Source organism: Jaculus jaculus, chromosome 11 (assembly GCF_020740685.1).
Source record: "Jaculus jaculus isolate mJacJac1 chromosome 11, mJacJac1.mat.Y.cur, whole genome shotgun sequence".
Taxonomy (NCBI): domain Eukaryota; kingdom Metazoa; phylum Chordata; class Mammalia; order Rodentia; family Dipodidae; genus Jaculus; species Jaculus jaculus.
In genome coordinates this window covers 3,457,052-3,477,451 of record NC_059112.1, presented here as the reverse complement: position 1 = coordinate 3,477,451, position 20,400 = coordinate 3,457,052, and the positions used below count along the sequence as shown (strand labels likewise).

The following is a 20,400-nucleotide window of genomic DNA, read 5'->3' as shown; positions in this document are numbered from 1 at the left end:
CGATGAAAGTCACTATTGTAGGGGCAAGGAAGGGCACTGGATTAAATATGAGCACAGTACACTGATATTTTATGAAATAAAAATATACAACCATTTAAAAGCAGCCAGAGCCCACTGGCACACCACATTCAGAGTACCCACATCAAGGAGACAGTCTACCAAATAAAGACTGTACCATTGAGCACAAAGTGAAAACAGATTCTAGAAAGTTACTGTTTTATGTTTCTGGATAATATCCCAGTTCTTCCTATAATTGAGAGACAGCCTGCTTTGTGCATGTGTGAAATAGCCTCCACTATCCGCTAGGTCTGAATCAGACCATTAGCTGTCAGGAACTCACTGCTGATTCAGAGGGAATGCCCCCCCTCCCCCGGCTGGTTATCCAACTTGGAGACCTGCACCCCGTCGTAGAACTTTCTCTCTGATCAGCCCCCAATGCCTCTAGTTTCTTAAAAGAAACAATGTAATGTCAATTATGAGAGACGAATTAAGACAGCGTATAACCCAATGGCATCCTTTAAAAGATTGGCAACCTTCCTAGTCTAGTCAGTGGCTTTTTCAGGGCAGTAACTTTTATGATAGTAAAATTTCTAAGCTAGATTACCTGCTTATGCTGTTAGAAAAGCCATTTCATGCTGATAGAGGATTCTTAACGTATATTACAAATAAAATGCTTCTCTAGTGGGTAAACACAAAAGCATCACCTACTGAAGATATACTTCAAAAATGAGGGAGAGCTATTGACATTTTAGACAACTGAAAGCTGAGAGTTTTGATGCTATCAGAAATGTTAAAGGAAGTTCTGGAATTCCAACTATACATTAAGTTACAGCTTCCCATTTGGTTCTGTCTTGTTTAGAGCCTGTCTGCTTAGTATGAAGATTGGCTTTTCCCTTGAAGATAGACTAAAAGGTGAACCCTCAGGAGGAACATGGGGGCACCTGAAAGGAAGGGCCCTGGAGACAGTGAGATGAAGCCTAACCTTACTATTTTTTAAATTTTGGCTGTGGCCTGTCACTCCCAGTACCACCTACAATAAGCTAGTGATTGGAAAGACTTACAAGGTCCTCAATAAGACAGGCTTCTGTCAAAGCACCTGATTACCTACCTGAGGTAAATGGTAAGACCCTATGCTGCTGGCACAAAATATGGAGAGACCTGGCATCCAGAAAAGAGCCAGACCCCAGACAGTTAACTCATCTAGTGCTTGGAAGCACTACATGAGCTACTGAGAGAAAGTGTTCAACAATGGTATGAGCTAGCTGGGGTCTAAACTACTCAACCAACCAGTCTGACAAGAAGTGCACACCACCTCAGTGGGCAACCAGTGGCTTTCTGATTGGCTAAGAGATCCACTCAGTGGAAAGGAATCCATATCTGGAACTGGGAACCAGGGCAGAATCCTATGGAGACAAAGATTGTGCTTTCCAATGTCAAGCTCCCACTAATCTTGGGCTAAAAGAGGGTTTACATCAGATTCTCCCTTAATTAATAATGCTTATCCCATTTAACCTGTGCTGAGTTCACTCTCTGTTGGGTAACCTGCTTTTTCTTTCCAGAAGGTAGCAAGACCTGAGGAGATAAACCATCCCTTGCACTTCAGCCAAGCCTGAGCCGGGACCACAGAGGAATTAGGGAGATGAGCAAGAGCACTGCTTCCATGGTGAGCCTGACAGTCAGTGCCAGGGTGAGAGAGACAGATGCTAGGGACACTTAACACATACCTGAAGCAGAGATCTAGAGGCTCCTAAGAGCCCATCACTGAAGTAGACTTAAAACTCATCCAACACAGCTCAGAGAATTTTGCAGAAGAAGGGGGGTGGGGTGGAAAAATTGTTATAACCATAAGTTGGGACATCATGCCCACAGGCACTGCCTCCTAAATAATCCATTGAGGAGGGCACCAACACATGATGTATCCACACTAAGTATGTCCATAATTAATAATAAAAAGATTGGTTTTTCAAGTAAGTGATACTAGATAAATAAGATCTACAAGGAATCATGAACATCAGAGAGAGTAAATAAAAAAAAACTTACTTTTAAGGTAATATATTATTACACAAGTAAAAAATATAACTATGTTGAATGAAGAATAGAAAAACAAATTTAAAAACAAGGGACTACTCAATTAAAGGCAGTAACCAGTAGTGTTACACACCAGAACAATGACAGGGTCATGCAAGGGTCCATCTGTGTGCAGAGTCTCGATGTCATCTTCAATGTTATAATCCCACTCCACACCAAGGTCGATGAAGGTCCGCGACTTGGCTTCCTCCCCTTTGCCATTTAGAATGTAGTGGCCTGTAGCCTGGTTCTTGATGGCTACAGGAAGGAGAGTGGGTCACCAGCACACGCTCTATCATATTGCAACGCTGACGACCCACAGCTAGTCTACACATGGACAGCTCTGCCTCTCTGTCGGCGTCAGTCAGAATGAACGTTAGTTCTCCTCGTACCCTCAGGTCATTCGCGAGGCATTAAAGTCCATCAGAAGCATTCTTACCAAGTTAAAACAATGGCAAGATGGTTAAGCAGGCAAAAATGTTTGCAAATATTCCCATTTGAAAACATTGTCAAAGAGCTTTTTCATCTTATATTTCCTTGGAAGGCAGAAGTATTTTGAAAATAATGGATACTTCTGTAATAATTAATCTAAAACTTCTTTTCAACATTTCTATTTAAAGATTATCAAAACATTAAGAACCTCTGTAAATAATTGAAGTGGCATTCAGGCCAAAATTTTTCCCATGGATAGTAAATTTTCTAGACCATATAGCTTGATGCTAATAGAGTTCTTATTACATTATAACATAAAAGCATTTAAAATACTGGGGCAACAATTATGAGTGAATATAATTCAATTTCTAAAAACTAGTTCTCTGAAACATCATAAAACAATGAACTGTTTAGTACTTTCATATGTGGTAGCTATAGTTGTCCTTGTGAAAATACGAATCCCAGTAAGGTGTCATTTTTAAAATGTCCTCTCAAGGGGGAAAAGAATCAATGGGGTGTTGTATCCTGCCATGCAGGTAGATTGGTATGCACCAATCAAAAACCTAACACCCTTTAGGTGCTAGGAACATTTAACAACGGAATAGTACACTTCACCTGTGGTTGCATTCATTTAAGACAGTTGAAATCTAATAAAAGCAAGGGTTATAAATGGACATATCTAGCAACCATGTTTTCAACATAACTAGGATTAATCTGATATCCTAACATGCACAACAAATATAAAATTGTAAATATTTTCCCCACTCATGGAATTATGAACTATTTTTCTTTCCCCCAAATGAAAGTTTTACTTTTAGATATTAGGGGGACAAAATCCTCAGATGTGTGTATATTTATACACACAGAAAATAGATAAAGATTTAATGATTTTTCTTTGACATTTCATGTTTAAGTGCAAGTTAGAGCAGTGGCAGCAGACAGAAACACTTACCAAGAACATGAGGGGAAGCCTCGTCTTCTTGGATTAACACATGTCTAGCCCCAGGGGGGATATCAAACATCTTAAGGGACCCTTTGCATGTGTAGTAAAGATTGGAGGAAGCAGAGAAAACAAAAACAACACAGGTGGTTAGCCGAGCCTGCATCCTGACAGCTCCAGAGCGCAGAAGAAGGCATCCATAACCCGAAAGGCCGTGCTTCTCCAGTTCATAGGCTCAGCTGGCCTATGAGCTGCACCCATAACCCAGGCAAGTCCTATTGTCTTCCAAGTCTAGTTTTTGGTGACAGTCATAAATATGTAACTTTAAAATCTTTTAGAAAAGAAAACCTGATGAAATGTTTTTAGGTTTTAAGCAGGTTTTGTGATAGAATTATTTTTAAATGCTCAGAGATTTACACAAACAAATCTCTTTGAAAAATATATGTGTGTTGCTTCTGTATGCTCCTCTTAGTACTATATATATTGATCAACTTAAACTGGTTGTTTTGGAGCTTTAGATTAATATATTCTTCTGTCAAGGCCATATATGGTGTGAAAAATTTCAGTTCTAAGTTATAAAATAATTTTATAACATGTAAAAAGAAAATTATAGTTCAGAAAAATTGAGAGACTAAGATGTTATAGATTTGCCCAAATTTCACACAGTATATATTATGGTGTGTTCATAGGTCTTAGTGCCTAATGTATTAACTGCATCACCGGTTCCATCATTGCCTGAGTATGCCATTGGCTAGAAGCAACATGATTAGGATGCCAAGTAGAGCGATGTAGCTTTTGATGCCATTTATGGATGCCATCTTTCTGCGGTTTGCTACAACTTACCCAGGACATTTTTGGCTTCTCTTGTTTCAGCAAGAGAAATATTACGAGCTCCTTTGGGTAAAGTGAAAACTCCTCTTGTCTTCCCTTAAATAAAATGTCATTAATTAGTGGATGTTTCATGTGTACCAAAGTCTTGCTGTTCCATTGACTATCTCATAAGCCATATTTTATTAGAGAAACATAAGCTACAGTTAGCTAATGCAGATAAACTGTTAATAGTCAATGAAAGGAAGACTAAGCATGAATGCAAACACTGCTGTAGGTGAGCTGAGGTCGGATACTTGCAGATTTCACTCTCCAGCAACTTGACTTCTTTATGGCATCTCTTGCTTAAATGTTTCCCTGTTGGAAAAGGTTAATTAGTCTATCGGATGACAACCTTTGTGCAGAGAACTGGAGGTTAGATTATCTTTGACTAGTCTGAGTCAGTGTGACTGACGGGCTCTTTCATGGTTCTCCTGAACCTAATTCTCCGGATTATCTGAAAAAACAGTGTCACTACTTTACATTCCACACAACTGAGGAAGAGTGGTCAGGGCAAAAAAATTCATTACATTCAAATTTAAAGCAAGTTATTTTATACCTAATAAGGGGAAAGTATGTAACTTGAGCAAAGCATTTCACAGCAATAGGGAGAAAATTACAGTTGATTTCATCAAAATCATAACATTTATACATCCAGTTCTGTTAGTCATATTTTTAGAGCCACCATCCAGAAATGGTGCTATTTGCTTTTACATAACTTTAAAGCACTCATCACAAAGGAAAAGCACAGGCATTACTAGCGTAACGTAAAAGCGTAATGGCTATATGTGTGTCGTGTCACCAGGCAATGACAAAAGACTCCATGGGGATAAGGACTACCATCACTGCATGCTTGCTTCTTTCTGCACACTGGAAAACTGTATGTACTTCCAAAAGTGAACCAAGCCGGGTGTGGTGGCACACACCTTTAATCCCAGCACCCAGGTGTTCAAGGTCACCCCGAGAATACATAGTGAATTCTAGGTCAGCTTCATAGAACAAAATTGTTCACTTTTAAAGCAAAAGAAGTAAAACTCGTTAATTTTTCAGTGGTTTCTTGGAAAATTAGCTGATGATTAAGCTACTTCTATCATATTCACTGAGAAAATCCTGTATTTCTAAAAGACATCTCAAAAAAATATTAGCTCACAAGAATGTTCATCTTACCAAGCTTCCTGGGTGCTCTAGTGAAAGTTCCCTTCACAGTTCGACAGTGGGAATTGTCTCCCCCACAGACCCCACATTTATCCTCAACTTTGTTGGAACCGATTTCTTTATCACAGCCCACTTTCTGGGGAGAGAAGACATTAAACATGAAAAAGCTTGTTGTGCCAGGAAACAGACCACATCCCAGAGAATGATGCACCACACATTCCCTGTAGTCCTAATGTCTCCTCCTTCAGTCCTTTAAGAATTGGCATGAAATCAAATAACTTATAGTCTAGGCAATAAACAATAAATCTCACCTCTAATCCAGTCTTTCCTACAACATAAATTGTCATAATTATTGAAGCAAGATTTATTAAGCAAAGATATGAGCTAATGCTAAGAAAAAATATTAGTAGCATGGTGCCATCCTATTGCTGCTTTCCTATTTATAAAGATGAAAAATAATTAGTACATTTAAAAGTTAAGATGTAGACAAAGGTTCCTCAAAGAGCTGGAGACATTCACAGGCTCAGAGAAAACAAAGGTTTGCGAAAACACAGAAATTGTTCGTGGAAAGTGAGTTCAAGATCAACGTTCAACCCCATGTGAAAGTCCAGGGAACGGCTGTGGAAGGTTCTGGATCCCAGGAAGCTTCCATCACATTTATTTAATTGGTATCTACTGAGGGTTTTCTGAACCAGATCATGTCCTTCAAGGAAGTCAGTGTAGGATAAAGATACATGATAATTGACAAGGAAAGTAGGGCTGGTGTGTTCAGTGTGGCAAATAGTGTGGGAGGGTCAGCATGAAGCCCACCCATTCATGCCTGTCCTGCTCAGGAAGTGCGTGCACGGTTAAGCCAGAAGGGGTGGTTCACACCTGCACAATCCCAGCACTCTGGAGGCCGAGGGCAGCGAGTTTGACTACAACACGGGCTACAGAGTGAGGCCATGTTGAGAGATGCAGAACCAATCAGATCACAAGATTTTGGGTTTGTGCCAAGAATTTCTGGCATCCTCATGGAAATGAGATGGTTACCATAAGAGAGAGCATCGTAACAGTGAGCCCTTCCTGCTGTCTCTGGCACCTTCTGTCATAGGCTGACACACAGGACAGAGGACACCTTCAGATAGGAGAGCCAGCTCCCTGGCCTTTCTAGCCCCAGAAGTCAAGACGGCTATAAGTCCTTGGTCATGAACTTCCTTTTGTCCTCACAAATTGCCTAATCTGTGATGCTCTTATTAGCAACAGGACATGACCTAAGAGGTCTGCTTCCAGGGAAGGTTTAGTCCCACTGGGCGTGTGCATACTTGAGTTTGGCTAAGGTGAAAAGGAGATGGACATCAGGGCCATCATTTCAGTTAATATGGATACTTTTGTATTACTCAGAGAACATGAACAAGAAAATGCATCAAAAATAACCTCTGTGCTGAGATAGGATTCAATATTTAAGCTTAGAATCAACTGGAAAATGAGTAAATGAGAAAGACACTGCATTGATCTTTCAAACAATAGACAAAACCAGTTAGAGACTTTTTAATCTTCTAAAAAAATCCTATTTCAATAATAGATTGTCACAAAATATTGAAAGCAAATACACTTTCCAACTGTATCCCTAATATAAGGGCATCACTTACTTAGAAGAAGTCACTTTTGGTTTTGTCATATTTTGAACAATGACAAGGCTCATCACTGGTCTAACCCAGTCTTACTTAGAAAAAGGACGTAGCATCATCAGAAGAACAATAAAAACTACATTTAAATCTTGATTAAACCAATGACCAAGGGATGGTTTGGGAAGCACGATTTCTCTTGAACACTTCAGCTTATCATTTCACAAGTCAGAGTTGGTGGAGGGATGTGGGTAAAGTGCTTGTCACGGAAGCATGAGAACTGAGTTCAGGTCTCTGGCACCCATATAAACAATGCTGAGTGGTGGCAGCTCACCGAAACAAGGAGCTCTGGGGTCAGGAGCAAGAAAGCCTGTCTCAAAGAAGGTGGAGAGGACTGAGGAAGACCCTAAGGCAGAGCGCTGGCTCTACACATATGCATATATGCATACACATGTTCCTTACACATACGTAAATAAAAAGATGCGCAAGGTAAGACTGTCAGAGGCCATGGAGGCCCCTTTATCAACTTACCACACACTCCCCCCGCACACATATGCTGTACGGGTCTTTGTAAGAACAGCGTGTTCCGTCATGCACCAGCTGCTTCATGTAAGCCACATCTCCCGTCTCTTTGGATTGACAGTAAAGGTGGCATCTTTTCTTGGCTACAAAAGACAGAATCTAAAAATTAACTATTTGCATAAAGCAGAATGTTAAAAAAGAGCATAGCTTATTTTTAAAGCACAAAGTCTAATATGGGCTTTTGACAGCAAAATAAACACCATATAAATAAACAGGAGTAAATGATATATGTAAATAGGCCAGTGTGCATATTTGTTTTAATGTGAGTGATGAATGATTCATCAGATAAAGTAGGACACTGTTGAGCATGAAAAGACACTCAATAATTGAGCAAGGACACCAAGTATAAACCAAGACTGCCCCAGGCAAACCAGCTTGTATTGACAAACCTAGATTCCTACTAGGATAGCTCTCTGATAGGCCAACTCAAAGTCACTTTTGATTTTTGTCATATGTTGAACAATGACAGGGTTCATCGTTGGTCTAACCCAGTCACTGAGCAATGACCTCACCCTTCATAGGATCTCCTTAGTTATGTATAATTGGTGTGGCTCATTTTGCTAAATTTTGAAGTCATTTTTCTGAATGTGTTGCAACTTTGACCTATATGTACACACCTTTCCTTAAACCCAGCAGCCTATTATACCACATGATAACCTTGTTACTATCTTATTAACCCTTAAGAAATATGAAAAGAGGTGTGAACCATGAGAATTTCTAATGGTATTTTAGTAGTTATTAAGACTAATAAATAATGTTTGTTGTTTTCATCCTGAATCAACTGTAAAACTGTGTTTTTCAGGCTGGAGAGAGAGCTCAGCAGTTATAAAGGCATTTGGTTGCAAAGCCAGATGCACAACGTGGCAATGTGTTTGGTGTTTATAGCAGCAGAAAGCCCTGGTGCATCTATTCTCTCCTAAATAAATAAATATTTAAAAGGAACTATATTTTCCCATCATCATTTCTTAGCTAAGTACTTCATCAGGATCAGGAGAGTCCATCTGTCCCAGGCATTGCTTCCCACGAGCTGTTGCCAAAAGCCACAACTCCTACCTCTCTAGAGAAAGGCACCCTTCATCCTGCTTTTCAGAAAACTGGGCTGACTTGCCTTGTCAGCGGTTACTACTAGGACTCTAGCGTCCAAGGCTTCACCTCTCAGTGACCGTCCACACAGCAGGAAGAAGGGCATCTACTCACAGTCAGGATGCTCGTGGGGCAGCCAGTGGTGTTTGGTATTCTGGTATTCAAAGTGGGAGTTACGTTGTTGGCACTGTTGTGCCCTGAAGTCCTCGAAGTGCTTCTGGCATTCTTCCGTATTACAAAGCTGGTACTCAAAATTAACACCGGGACAATCCTGACCACCATTGATGGGCCTGTAGAAAAGAGCACATTTAGAAAGGCTGCCTGGCTTTAGCCCAGCAGCTCAGGCTTGCAGACTCAGGGCTGAAGGGCAGAGAGCCAACACCACTGTGCTGCTGGCCCAGAAAGGAGCGTGACTTCCTGAGTGCAGGGCCTTTCTGCAAAAGCACCCTCTTCCCCTGCTGAGGGGTGAAAGACCCCCCCATGGAAGTCTGTTTTATGCATGACGACTGTATACAAAGAGATGAAAAGCATGTGTGGAACTCAAGAAAACCCTGCTTTTTAGCATGTACAAAACCTGTCCATACAATTACTGAAACTTGGATCATATGGTTGTATCAGCTGGGCTTCCTCATGGGTGAAGTGCACATGCATGTGTTTCTGCAGATAGGCAAGTGGAGTGAAAGAGACGACGCATCTAGTGTTCACAGTGAACCTTCCTCACTCCGCCCATCATCCTCAGTTGTTGCTGCGACTTCTAATACGACCACCATTTCTTCTTGTGAAGAAATGACCCCCAGTAGTCTTAATAAGTCATGTTCAGAGATCTATAAAAGGTTGCTCACAAATTAAATATGAGCGAGACAAGCCAGGAAACCCAAGTTTATCATTCTATTATTTTCTTCAGAAAATAAAAATGAGTACAGTGAGCCTTAGATGAGTTTAGTCTGAGGGACTGTCTTTCCCTCTAGCAGTTCTTGGCCATCTGCCACCACCTTTCTGTTGCCCCAGGCCGCAGCACTGGAGCCTGTCCTCTGTAGTGAATGGATGGGGTGGAGCCCCTCCCTCCCAAGGCCCCCTTGCTTCCTGAGGTGCACCTCAGGGCTACAGTCCCCGGAGCCTATGCTCCCGGCTCACCTCCACCACACCAAGTGCCAAGTTCTCAACTAACCTCGTTGCGTGAGCTTGCTCATGTTTCCCACTGACTACTCTCCACCTCATTAATGGAACTTTCCAAAGGCAGGTGTGTGAGTGTGACCCCCACGCTTGCACATCCCGTATTCTGTACGCAGGATGAGAGAGGCAGGAACCCGAGTCGCAGAATGCACTAGAATTTCTAGTGTCTCCAACCGTCACAAAGATCTGGGGCTTGTACTCACGTGGGGTTGTTGCACTGGCGTGTTCTAAAACGAACACCAGTTCCACATGTCCGGGAACAGGAGCCAAATTTGGTCCATGACCCCCAGCTGCCATCTTGCTTTTGTTGGTTGGCGTTCTTCCACATGCAATGCCCCTTGTAACACCACTTAGGAAAATGGCAAAGGGTGATGCGAATAAACAAACATCATCCAGATGGATACGATGATCACAGGTAGAAATAAAATACTGTCAGACCAGACATGCACTGACGCTGGGCTTGTTATAAAAACCACCCCTTTGAAGACCTTTGCTGCTTTTTGCAATCCTCCCGGCAAACACACATTTAAAGTATCCATTCACATTTCTACCACTAAGATGCCCTATCAGAAAATAACTTAATGCACATTTGTAAACATAAAATTAAAAGGAAAAAATAACATTCACCTAGATGAGTTTTTAAGAGATACATTCACCAGTGAGAACCAACATAATGATTTTCTGAATGCCCAGCTTGCCTGGAGGCATCATTCTCTGCTCCATCTCTCTCTACTTATATCCTCCTAGGGCTCACTGCCAGTGGGGAGGTGTGGGGTGTGCTGCCTTTTAGAATGCTGTAGAAATCTTTCTCAATTAATATGCCTTAGTTAAAAACCTATCCAGTTTTCAAGGCAATTTTACTTTATCTTAATTCACAATGATTCTGAGAAATACATGGGCCAAATACAGATTTTTGCCTTTTGAAATAAATAAAATTAAAGTGCAGAAAGGGTCATGAATAGTTTAGGGGCCATGTGTCCAACAAACAATTAGGTGGGACTACTTGAACCATGATATCATAGAGGTGCCTTGAGACTGAGTGGTAGCTCAAGACTTAGTTCCTTCATTTTCTCATGCTTTCCCATGCCACCTGCAATAAAGGCTTCTGTTAAAACACACACACACACACACACCTCAACCTTACGTAATTAAACATAACAATTCTATATAGGACAGTGGATTGTTAATAGCTGATCATAGGACATTTTAAACAAAGCAAAAATGAATCAAGTCATGACTGCTATTTAGTGGAAGTTTAGTATTAAGATTTCCCAAAAGGTGGACAGCAGATACAATGTGACTGCACACTGTCTGACACACTACAAGTACTTGTAATGACAGGTTTTTATTGTTGCATATGATGTTTTTTTACCCTAAGTGCGGTTCATAAACATCTGAGATCACCCTTTTCAAAGAGTAAAGCTACGTTACTCTCTGCCAGCCTCTCCTGGTCCTGTCATCGTCACTTCTGAGCTAGTCAAGGCTCCTCAAGTCAAGCTCACACGTGCCTTTGTTCTGGTCTCCATCCTCATGAGAAGCAACCTTGGCCTTTAGCCAGCTTCTAAGCATTCAGTCCCAAATGCTCAATTCGAGATTTAAACCTCTGGGTGTGTTTTCCCAAGGAGCAAAGCCAAGGCTTCTGTGTAAATTCATCTGACTTTATTTCTGGGCAGCCTCCACTAGGAATGTGATGTCAGCAAGGAAATTAAATCCCACTAGCAGGGGCCGGAGATTCTGCAAGGCTGCTCCAGCCACAGTGGTGCTCCCAGTGTGAAGTGCTCCTAATCACTGGACCTGAAAATGTGACTTTATTGTGGAAAAAAATGTTCCTTTCCCAATGTGATGAAATGAAGGCTTTCATTTGGGGGAAGGTTATCCTGGAATATCCAGATGGATCCCAAATGTCAAGAAGTGAAAAGATGCAAGAAAGGGGCAGAAAGAGACTTGATGCCACATGAGGCGTGGGAAGATAGCAGCCACCTATAGCCAAGAGAAGCAATGAACAGAGCCTCTGTGGGGAATATGGCTCTGTCCACACATTGACGTAAGCTCAATGAGACAGATTCCAAATTTCTGTTCTCTAGAACTATTCAAGAACAAATTCCTGGTATTTTTTTTTTTCAGAAACCAAATGGGTAGCAATTTGTGATAGTAGCCATAGGAGAGTGGTACACATCCCATTGTCTTACCATCAAGAAACACCAGGCGCCGTAGTTTACATAGAAATGACCACTGCTCTGTTCACTTGTTTGACTTGTATGTTCCCTGACAACGTTATGCATCGTTCTTGTAGGAACAGACACGCTTACCTTTCCAGCAGCACACTCAGTCCCATCAAGTGGGGGTCCCTTCTTAGTCTTACAGAAGTAAGGGTTGTCAGGATGGCTACACCAGAGCTGTTTACATGGGTCAAAGGTTCGGAACTGGAAGAAAGAGAAGCAAACTTCAGGGCACTTTCAGAGAGCGTGACTACCGGCCATACCTTCCATACAGCTTCACGTGGTGGTTCATGTTAACAGCCACGGTTTTGACATGCCAAGAAATAAACACTGTTGCATGAGGACTGCATGTCAGAAAGGTCTATTCTGATATGGGAATGGTAAGTATAAAAATAGTGTAAAATTTTGCATTGGATCCTCTGCTTTAGTTTAGTGTTTCTGCATGCCACTTTATTATTATTCTCAAAAAGGCAATATTGTGGGCTGGAGAGATGGCTTAGCGGTTAAGCGCTTGCCTGTGAAGCCTAAGGACCCCGGTTCGAGGCTCGGTTCCCCAGGTCCCACGTTAGCCAGATGCACAAGGGGGCGCATGCGTCTGGAGTTCGTTTGCAGAGGCTGGAAGCCCTGGCGCGCCCATTCTCTCTCTCCCCCTCTATCTGTCTTTCTCTCTGTGTCTGTCGCTCTCAAATAAATAAATTAAAAAAAAAGGCAATATTGCAAGTTTGGAATGTCAAAGTAGTTACTCTAAGCATTTTAAGTGGGAACTCTTACAATGCTTAGACAGATCTCAAACTATTAAAAGGTTTCACCAAAAAAGCTTTTATTTCTCTAGTTATACACTAAGAATAAATAACAAAAATGCTCATAGTAAGTAAGCAGTGGACCGAAAGCTAAAGAAATAAATTGTAAAATTTCTATATAAAGTATGTAGGGATAGCAAAATATTATAATTCATTCACATAGTTCATAAAGTACTTCCCCTAATCTTCATCCTCACACCAATCTGTGGCTGAGAAATAAGGGCAACCAGTTAAGGCTGTTGTGGGAGACAGACTAGAATCTTTGTTTTCTCTTTCAGAATGTTCCTTATCCCCACCCCAAACACTGTATTATAATATCTAAAAGTTTTTATAAGAATGGATACACACTTTGATCCTGCTTTGTTCCTCTCTGAAATGCCAACAACTTATTTTATTTTTATTTATTTGCAAGCAGAGAGTGAGCAAGTGCTCATGTGCAAGGAAGAAAGAATGGGTGTGCCAGGCCTTTTGCCACTGCAAATGAACTTTAGATGCATGCACCACTTTGTGAGTCATGGATACTGGGGAGTCAAGCCCAGGCTGTTAGGCCTTGCAAGTAAGCACCTTAGCTACTGAGCAATCTCTCGGGTCCATCGTGCCATTCTTTAAGTGCACATACATTTAAAACATTAAGTAGCACTTCATATACATATCTATTGTCTACACTGACAACTACCTGTCTATAGCCTTATGTCATAGGTATATTTTAATAGTGTCCATTTTTATTATTGTTGTTTTATTTTAGAGAGAGAATTGGGCCTCAGCTATTGCAACTGAACTCCAGAAGCTTGTTGCAACCTTGTGCTTGCCTCACCTTGTGTGTTTGGCTAATGTGGGATCTAGAGAGTTGAACATGGGTCCTTAGGCTTCACAGGCAAGCGCCTTAACCACTAAGCAATCTCTTTAGCCCAATAGTGTCCATTTTTACATGTGGATATAATTGTGCAGAACCCTTTTACTTAAGGCAGAAATTATATTGTTCCATGACACTAATCTTAAATTTCAGACTTCTTAGGTTGAAAACATTAATGCAGGTAATTATGAGTTCATAGTGTATGCCTTAAAGACAGGCAAGATGCTGTGTGTGGATGATTCTAAACAGCAGAACAATTTGGTTACGTACCAAGAATTTTTTTTTTTTAAATCTAAGACAGTTCACTTCCCAATACTAAACAAAACAAAACAAAACAAAACAAAAACAAAAACAAAAACAAAAACCCATGTTGTGATGGGGAGGTAATATGATGGAGAATGGAATTTCAAAGGAGAAAGTGGGGAGAGGGAGGGAATTAACATGGGATGTTTTTTTATAATCATGGAAAATGCTAATAAAAATTTGAAAAAAAATGTTATTTTTGAGCTTTTTCAAATTTTAATTTGCATTATAGTTACAGAAGATAGAAAGTTCTATGCAGATTTTCTTATTATCTTCATCATAAACCTTTATCCATAACACATAATAACATTGGGCTTGGATTCTAAGAAGCAAGTTCCAGAATTTCTCATGTGTGGTGGTTTGATTCAAGTGTCCCTCATAAGCTTAGGAGTTCTGAATGCTAGGTCCCCAGCTGATGGATATTTGGGAATTAGAGCCTCCTGTAGGGAGTGTATTATTGGGGGCAGGCTTATGGGTTTTATGGCCAGTTTCCCCATTCCAGTGTTTGGCACACTCTCCTGTCCCTGTTGTCCAATTAACGTTGGCCAGAAAGTAAGGTCCACCCTTTGCTCATACCATTCTTTTCCCCTGCCATTGTGGAGCTTCCCCTAGAGTCTGTAAGCCAAAATAAACCTTCTTTTCCCAAAAGCTGCTCTTGGTCTGGTGATTTCTGTCAGCAACATAAACCTGACTGCAACACTATGTAAGAACAATCACATCATACTAGGTAAATCCAGGAGTATAACGTGCATGAAATTCATAATCCTACTTTACCCTCAGTTTTTTTTTTTTTTCTTTTCACTTGCTAGGAGCTTCTAAGAACAGCCCTTCTTTCAAAAAAAAAAAAACTAGTAAAGATCAGGATGTAAATTGTTTTAATGGATTTATTAGGCATGCACTATATGCCTGTGTGTCAACCATATTGGCCATATTATCAAATTTAAGCCTCACACCATCACATGAGATTAATACTATCATTTTCCACACTTTATACTGAAGAAAGCTCAGCCACAAATATGAAAGTGCCAATGTCACATATATGATTTTTTTTCTTCTTCCCCTCTTGCCCCACTCCTGTTCTTTCTCTTTCTTTCAACAGAATTTTACTACATAGCCCAAACTCCTCTTGAACTCAAAAAATAGCATGTTGGTTTCGTACTCATGACCCTTCTCCTTAGCCTTCCAAATGCTGTACCAGTTCTCATGGTATCCAATGCGTCTCTCATTTTCATATATCAGTATAACTATTTCCCATGGTGACAACATGTAGAATCCTGATCATGAACCCATAGAAAAGTTTATGAGTCACCTTTGAATGTCACAAACACTAGGGAGGGGTTGAAACAAAGTTTCAGAGTCTGAGAGAGCCTTGGATCCAGGTCCAAGCAGATGCATGACTTTCGCTTAATTTCGATAATCTTAGCTTTCTCTTCCACAAAACACAAACATAACCTCTCCATTCTTGCCTGTCAAGAGGCTTGAGTCAGGCTAGATACCTAAGGCAGCTCGCTTTAGCCACTAAGGACACAGCGCACAAAAGATAGTCAGACACTCTTATGCTGGCATGAGTGACCCAGTAAAGCGAATGTGAGGCGAAACATGCAAACTGACAGGAGGTAACATACCGCGGTGCACATTTTGTATCCAACACCGAAATCGAACCGGCACTGCTCATCCATAGAATAATTTATTCCAGGAAGCTCTGGGAGTTTGGGCCAATCGTGTTCAAAAGGGTCATCAAGGAGACAATCATAGGAGCTGTGTGAAGGAAAAAAAAAGACCACATGAAGTTCAATGCTGTTCGTTTCTGAAGTCAGGTCCTAAGGGGCATGCACTCTGAGCTCAGACCCCTTCAGAGCATTACAAGAGCAGTCAGCAGGGTTATGGATGCTGGCCGTTTAAGGCTTTTTCCTTATTTATTCTAGGAAAGAAGCCGATATGACCCAGGGATGGCTGTGGTAGGTTCATTAGTGCCACTATGTGAACTGTCACCAATGTGGCAGGGTGGACCCTAACTCCTACACTGAAGGTAGAGGTGGTGTTCTACCCAAAAATCACATGACAGCCCATCCCAGTCCTCAACTCAATCTGACCATCAGTCACAGAATTTAGTAAAGGGAACTCCCACAGTTAAAATGTACTTCGGTTCCAGGCTTATCGGCCTCAAACGTGCTTATATTATGGGCGCATCTATCCACGTCTCTGAGTCATAGGGGTACGTTTACTAACGGTTACCGGTTTGCGCTTCCTGGGAATTGTTAGGATCAAAGGTGTCAAGAGTCAGTTTCACGTCTGCAGCCTAGGCAGAGGGGCCATGACATGCAGGGGTCACGTACTGGATGTATCTTCTCAGCTCCTGGCCGCTGCATCGGGACCAGTGGTAGCGATGGAAGGCCGCCTGGACCAGGGGCGCCATGACGCTGCCCATGGCCGTCTCGTCCCCACACCGGTTGCCCTGCCCGTCGTGCTCCATCCCCAACCTGGAACACAAACAGAGCGCACGAAGCACAGCGTGTGGGCGAGAGTCGCAAGGCGGCAGCTTGCTCTTGGCACGACCAACACTAGGAAGGATGCGCGCAGCCGCGTGCAGTCAACGAGGCTTCCTTGGGCACTTGGCAGGCCCCGGGATGGAGCGCAGCCCGACCGCGCCCTCTCCCCTCGCACGGAAGCGCGCCGGCATGCACTTGGCGCAAAGTGCGCAGAACGGTGCAGGAAGCACGGAGGGAAAAGTCCTTTTCTTATCCCGCGCGGCTGCCAGCAGTCAACTTACACGTGGCCGGTTTCGTGGGCTACTACAAAAGCAGATGAAAATCCATCCTCGTGATTCAGGGTACAGCTTCTCACGGGGTGACACATGCCTGTGACCGGAGCGTACCCTGCAGAGAATGACAGTCACTTTTACTTTCACGGGGAATTAGCACTGGATCTTTGGGGGCAGGGGAAACTTTCAATGAACAGGGGCGACATCATTTCCTCGCTAGGATCAGGCCGCATTCTCCTGGGAGAGTCACTGCGTCTACGCTCTTTCCTTTGCTGAGGGAAGGAAGGAGCCGCCCGGGGCTTCCATTCCGTTCTGCATACCAGCAAACCTTGTCTTTCTGTCTTAGTAAACAGTCCTTCACATCTTGGTACTGAAAAGGGAAATTCCATTGCCATTGAAAAGAAAACCTTCAGTCTGCCTCGTCCAAAGCCACATCAGAATTTATTAAGTCAATGGAAGCTGGCCTTGGAAGAAAGCGCACTGGCCCCGGCCCTTCCAGCATCTCTCTCCCCATTCCAAGCCGTTAGTGGAAATCACTGTTTTACAGCATCCCTTCCATACCCCAAGTGGACGATCATTATTTTAAAGGCAAATCAAAATTACTATGGTATTTAAGTGGCATTTAACTGTGGATTCCACAGAACGTCACTGGAAGCAGCAGGAAGATACGCCTGGCTGGTGAGCGGCTGAAAAGCAGCGGGGCGGTGAGAACATCTGAACAGACTGGCTGACTTTACGTTGACTTCCAAAGCCATGGTCTTAGGTTTTTCTAGTACATCTTAACGGCAATACCTTGCATTCCTGCAGGCCCAAAGTCTTGTCTGGTTAAGAAAATTGCATGATCATGATGTTCAGAGTGGTTGGGATCAGATTTTTGTTGTTGGCAAGCCCAGCGACACACGTTCTCCAAACTCCTGGACGGGTTCCCCCTTTCTATGAGGCTGATGGACTGAAAGGAAAAGACATGGAAAAGATGCATGTGCTCCTTTCTCAAAGGCTTCCTTCAAGAACCTTTTCTGAAGTTGAAATCTGGGATTACAGTCCTTAATCAATGATTCCATAATATTATTGGTGGCATGCATTTTGGTTTGAGAATTCTAACTGTCCTTGAAGGCTGTCATGATGGTAATGCTGTCTGGGTGAAAGTGAATAGATACTGTGCAGGAGAAGGTCTGCTGCCAGGATTTCCTGTGTGAGGTGGCTCCGGATACATCATTTGAAGAAGAATCTTAGAATTCTAAAATATTTCCCGATGCCACTCAGACTTTAAATTTTATAGACATTGAGAACAAAATTTTTGGGAAGGATTCTGGCATTTGGATTTTTTTTTCCCCCAGAGATATGAAAGTCAAAGATCTGTTAAGATTTTTGTGTAGTATTTTATTCCAAAAATAATCAGCATGTGGCAAGAAAATAGGCTCTTCCATGAGCTGGCAAGACTACTCACATCTTAGTTTACCAGAAACAGTCAAATTATATTACCCTCACCCAGAAAAATATACATTTTTTTCATCTCATGATGAAGACGATGGACTTTTATCTTGTAGTCCCAGTGGATTTATTTAAATTCCTTGGAATATTGCCATTATCACATTATGGTCTGGAGTTGAAAGTTCAGGGGTAAAAGAGCCAGTCATTCAAGAATCCAGGAGCCAGACCTCCTGGAGAGTTTCTGAGTGAAAGAGAAATTGAATTTGGAATCCAGAATGAGTCCCTAATTGGCTAATGGGCTGAGAGTTTTGCTAAATTTCAGCAAATGTTATTATCAGTGTTTACATTCTGAATCAAACTAGCTTTGGTTTGTTATATCCTAACTGCATACTTCTCCAAACAAATGATTTAAGGGCTGACTGAAAGCTGTTAAAATTTCCAGCTGGAGTTAGCCTTTCCTAGGTAGCGGCACAGTCTAGGATGCAAAGGGTTTGGAGACAGCCTCGCTTTAGAAAGCTGATGCTAAGTACATTCTGAGATGCAGGAGTCACTAGTGCTTCCCAATCAGGAGGATTAACTACCAGAGATGTTGCTTTAAAAATATGAAGAAAATGGCCAACTGAATCACTTCCCTTATGTTTCTTCCTCAAAAGAAGGAATTTCATTATTTCCAAGGACAGGGACACATCTTAGTATCCTTTAAAAGCACGCCAGTCAATTATATTGCATGGATAATACTGTGTACTATACACTTTATTCCAACTTTCTTTTTAAAAGGATTAAAGCTCTGTAAAGTTTTTTCATTTCATTTTATTTTTGCTTGTGTGTATGTGTCTATGTGCACCTTGCAGCACTCCATACACTAGTCTGAAGTGATGGGAATGAAAAACAGGGTGTGCCACTCCATATCTCTTCTGTCTGGTCTCACTTTTTACTGTTTCTGAAACCTGGGACTCCATCCATTTTGGGGTCTCTACTCCCTTGTGAGGCTGGCCTTGCAGAAAGCATACCAAACCACTGAGCAGCCCATTTTGGCTTCATTTTTATCTTATCTGCATGCTCACATGCGTGAGTTCATGCCGCCACACCTGTGTGGAGGTCAGAGGGCAACTTCAGGCGTCAGTCCTCGCCTTCCACCCTATCTGAGGTAGGGTCCCTGCAGCAGGTGCCACACCGGCTGACCCATACGGCTCCTGGGTCGTGTTGCTCAGCTCCCCGAAGGCAGGCTGTCCCTACGGGCTCTGGCCTTCGTGTGGGTGCTGGGGGCTTAAACTCGGGTTGTTATGCTTTCCCTGTTGACCCGTTTCCCCTGCATCTTCAAGATCTTTTACTAGAAAAATATTCATTTTTGTTTTACTTTTAAATAATATACATAAATTTTCACAAATTAGACAGAGATCTTTGTCTCCTCTTCCCTGATGTATACCAACTACTTTGAGCATATCTGCCAGCTAAATTGACGCCCTACAAAGATGTCGTACATGAATCTACAGATCACAGACTTGAAGGGAGCAAGCTAGGGAGACTCTTTCTATTATTGGCATATTCATGTTCATAATCCCACCTAAATAACTACTTCTGTTAGACAGAAGTGAGTAGCCAAAATGGTAGCATAGGAGTCATCTGTCCTAATGTGGAGTTCTCCACTCATTCTGACAGTCTCTGCTCCTCTGCACGGAGTAATCACCATCTACCAGAGACACAGGGCAGTGCAGCAATTTATTCTCCTACCTGTGAAGCCAGTCACCCATGGTCATGGTCCGCCCCTTTGAAGATGTTTACCTTTGTGTAGCCGAGCATGACCATGCGCACCAGAACCACATTTATATGCACTCCAAGGGACTCATCATGGTAAATTTCATTCACCTGGAAACAAAGCAGATGCTGCTAAGAGAAAGGCAATTGAGACAATTCCATGAATCAGCCAGCACTGAGGAGAAAGCCATGAAAAAACATCGATGTTTGCAGCACTCCAATCAAATTATTCAAATTATGCTTTAAAAATATTTTGTGTATCTGATAGAGAAAGAGGCAGATAGAGAGGGGGGAATGGGCACACCAGGGCCTGTAGCCACTGCAAATGAACTCCAGATGCATGTGCATGTGCTACCTTCTGCATCTGACTTA

General features: G+C 42.0%; 1 protein-coding gene across 4 annotated transcripts in view; it reads right to left on the bottom strand.

Moving 5' to 3' along the window:
- Nucleotides 1-20,400, bottom strand: part of Adamts3 (ADAM metallopeptidase with thrombospondin type 1 motif 3) — a 183,715-nt gene that overhangs the window by 12,290 nt on the left and 151,025 nt on the right. Inside the window, exons 6-19 of one of the 4 annotated variants that reach the window (XM_045161178.1) lie at nt 20,056-20,139; nt 17,635-17,791; nt 16,852-16,957; nt 16,418-16,561; nt 15,707-15,839; nt 12,216-12,329; nt 10,110-10,255; nt 8,848-9,023; nt 7,600-7,733; nt 5,474-5,597; nt 4,568-4,624; nt 4,283-4,366; nt 3,452-3,532; nt 2,162-2,325 (exon numbers count right to left, since the gene is read on the bottom strand). In XM_045161178.1, coding sequence (XP_045017113.1) covers nt 2,162-2,325; nt 3,452-3,532; nt 4,283-4,366; nt 4,568-4,624; nt 5,474-5,597; nt 7,600-7,733; nt 8,848-9,023; nt 10,110-10,255; nt 12,216-12,329; nt 15,707-15,839; nt 16,418-16,561; nt 16,852-16,957; nt 17,635-17,791; nt 20,056-20,139 — 1,704 coding nt within the window. The remainder of the gene's footprint in view (nt 1-2,161; nt 2,326-3,451; nt 3,533-4,282; nt 4,367-4,567; nt 4,625-5,473; nt 5,598-7,599; nt 7,734-8,847; nt 9,024-10,109; nt 10,256-12,215; nt 12,330-15,706; nt 15,840-16,417; nt 16,562-16,851; nt 16,958-17,634; nt 17,792-20,055; nt 20,140-20,400) is intronic. The other 3 variants (XM_045161179.1, XM_045161180.1, XM_012950362.2) reach the window with 3 other exon arrangements.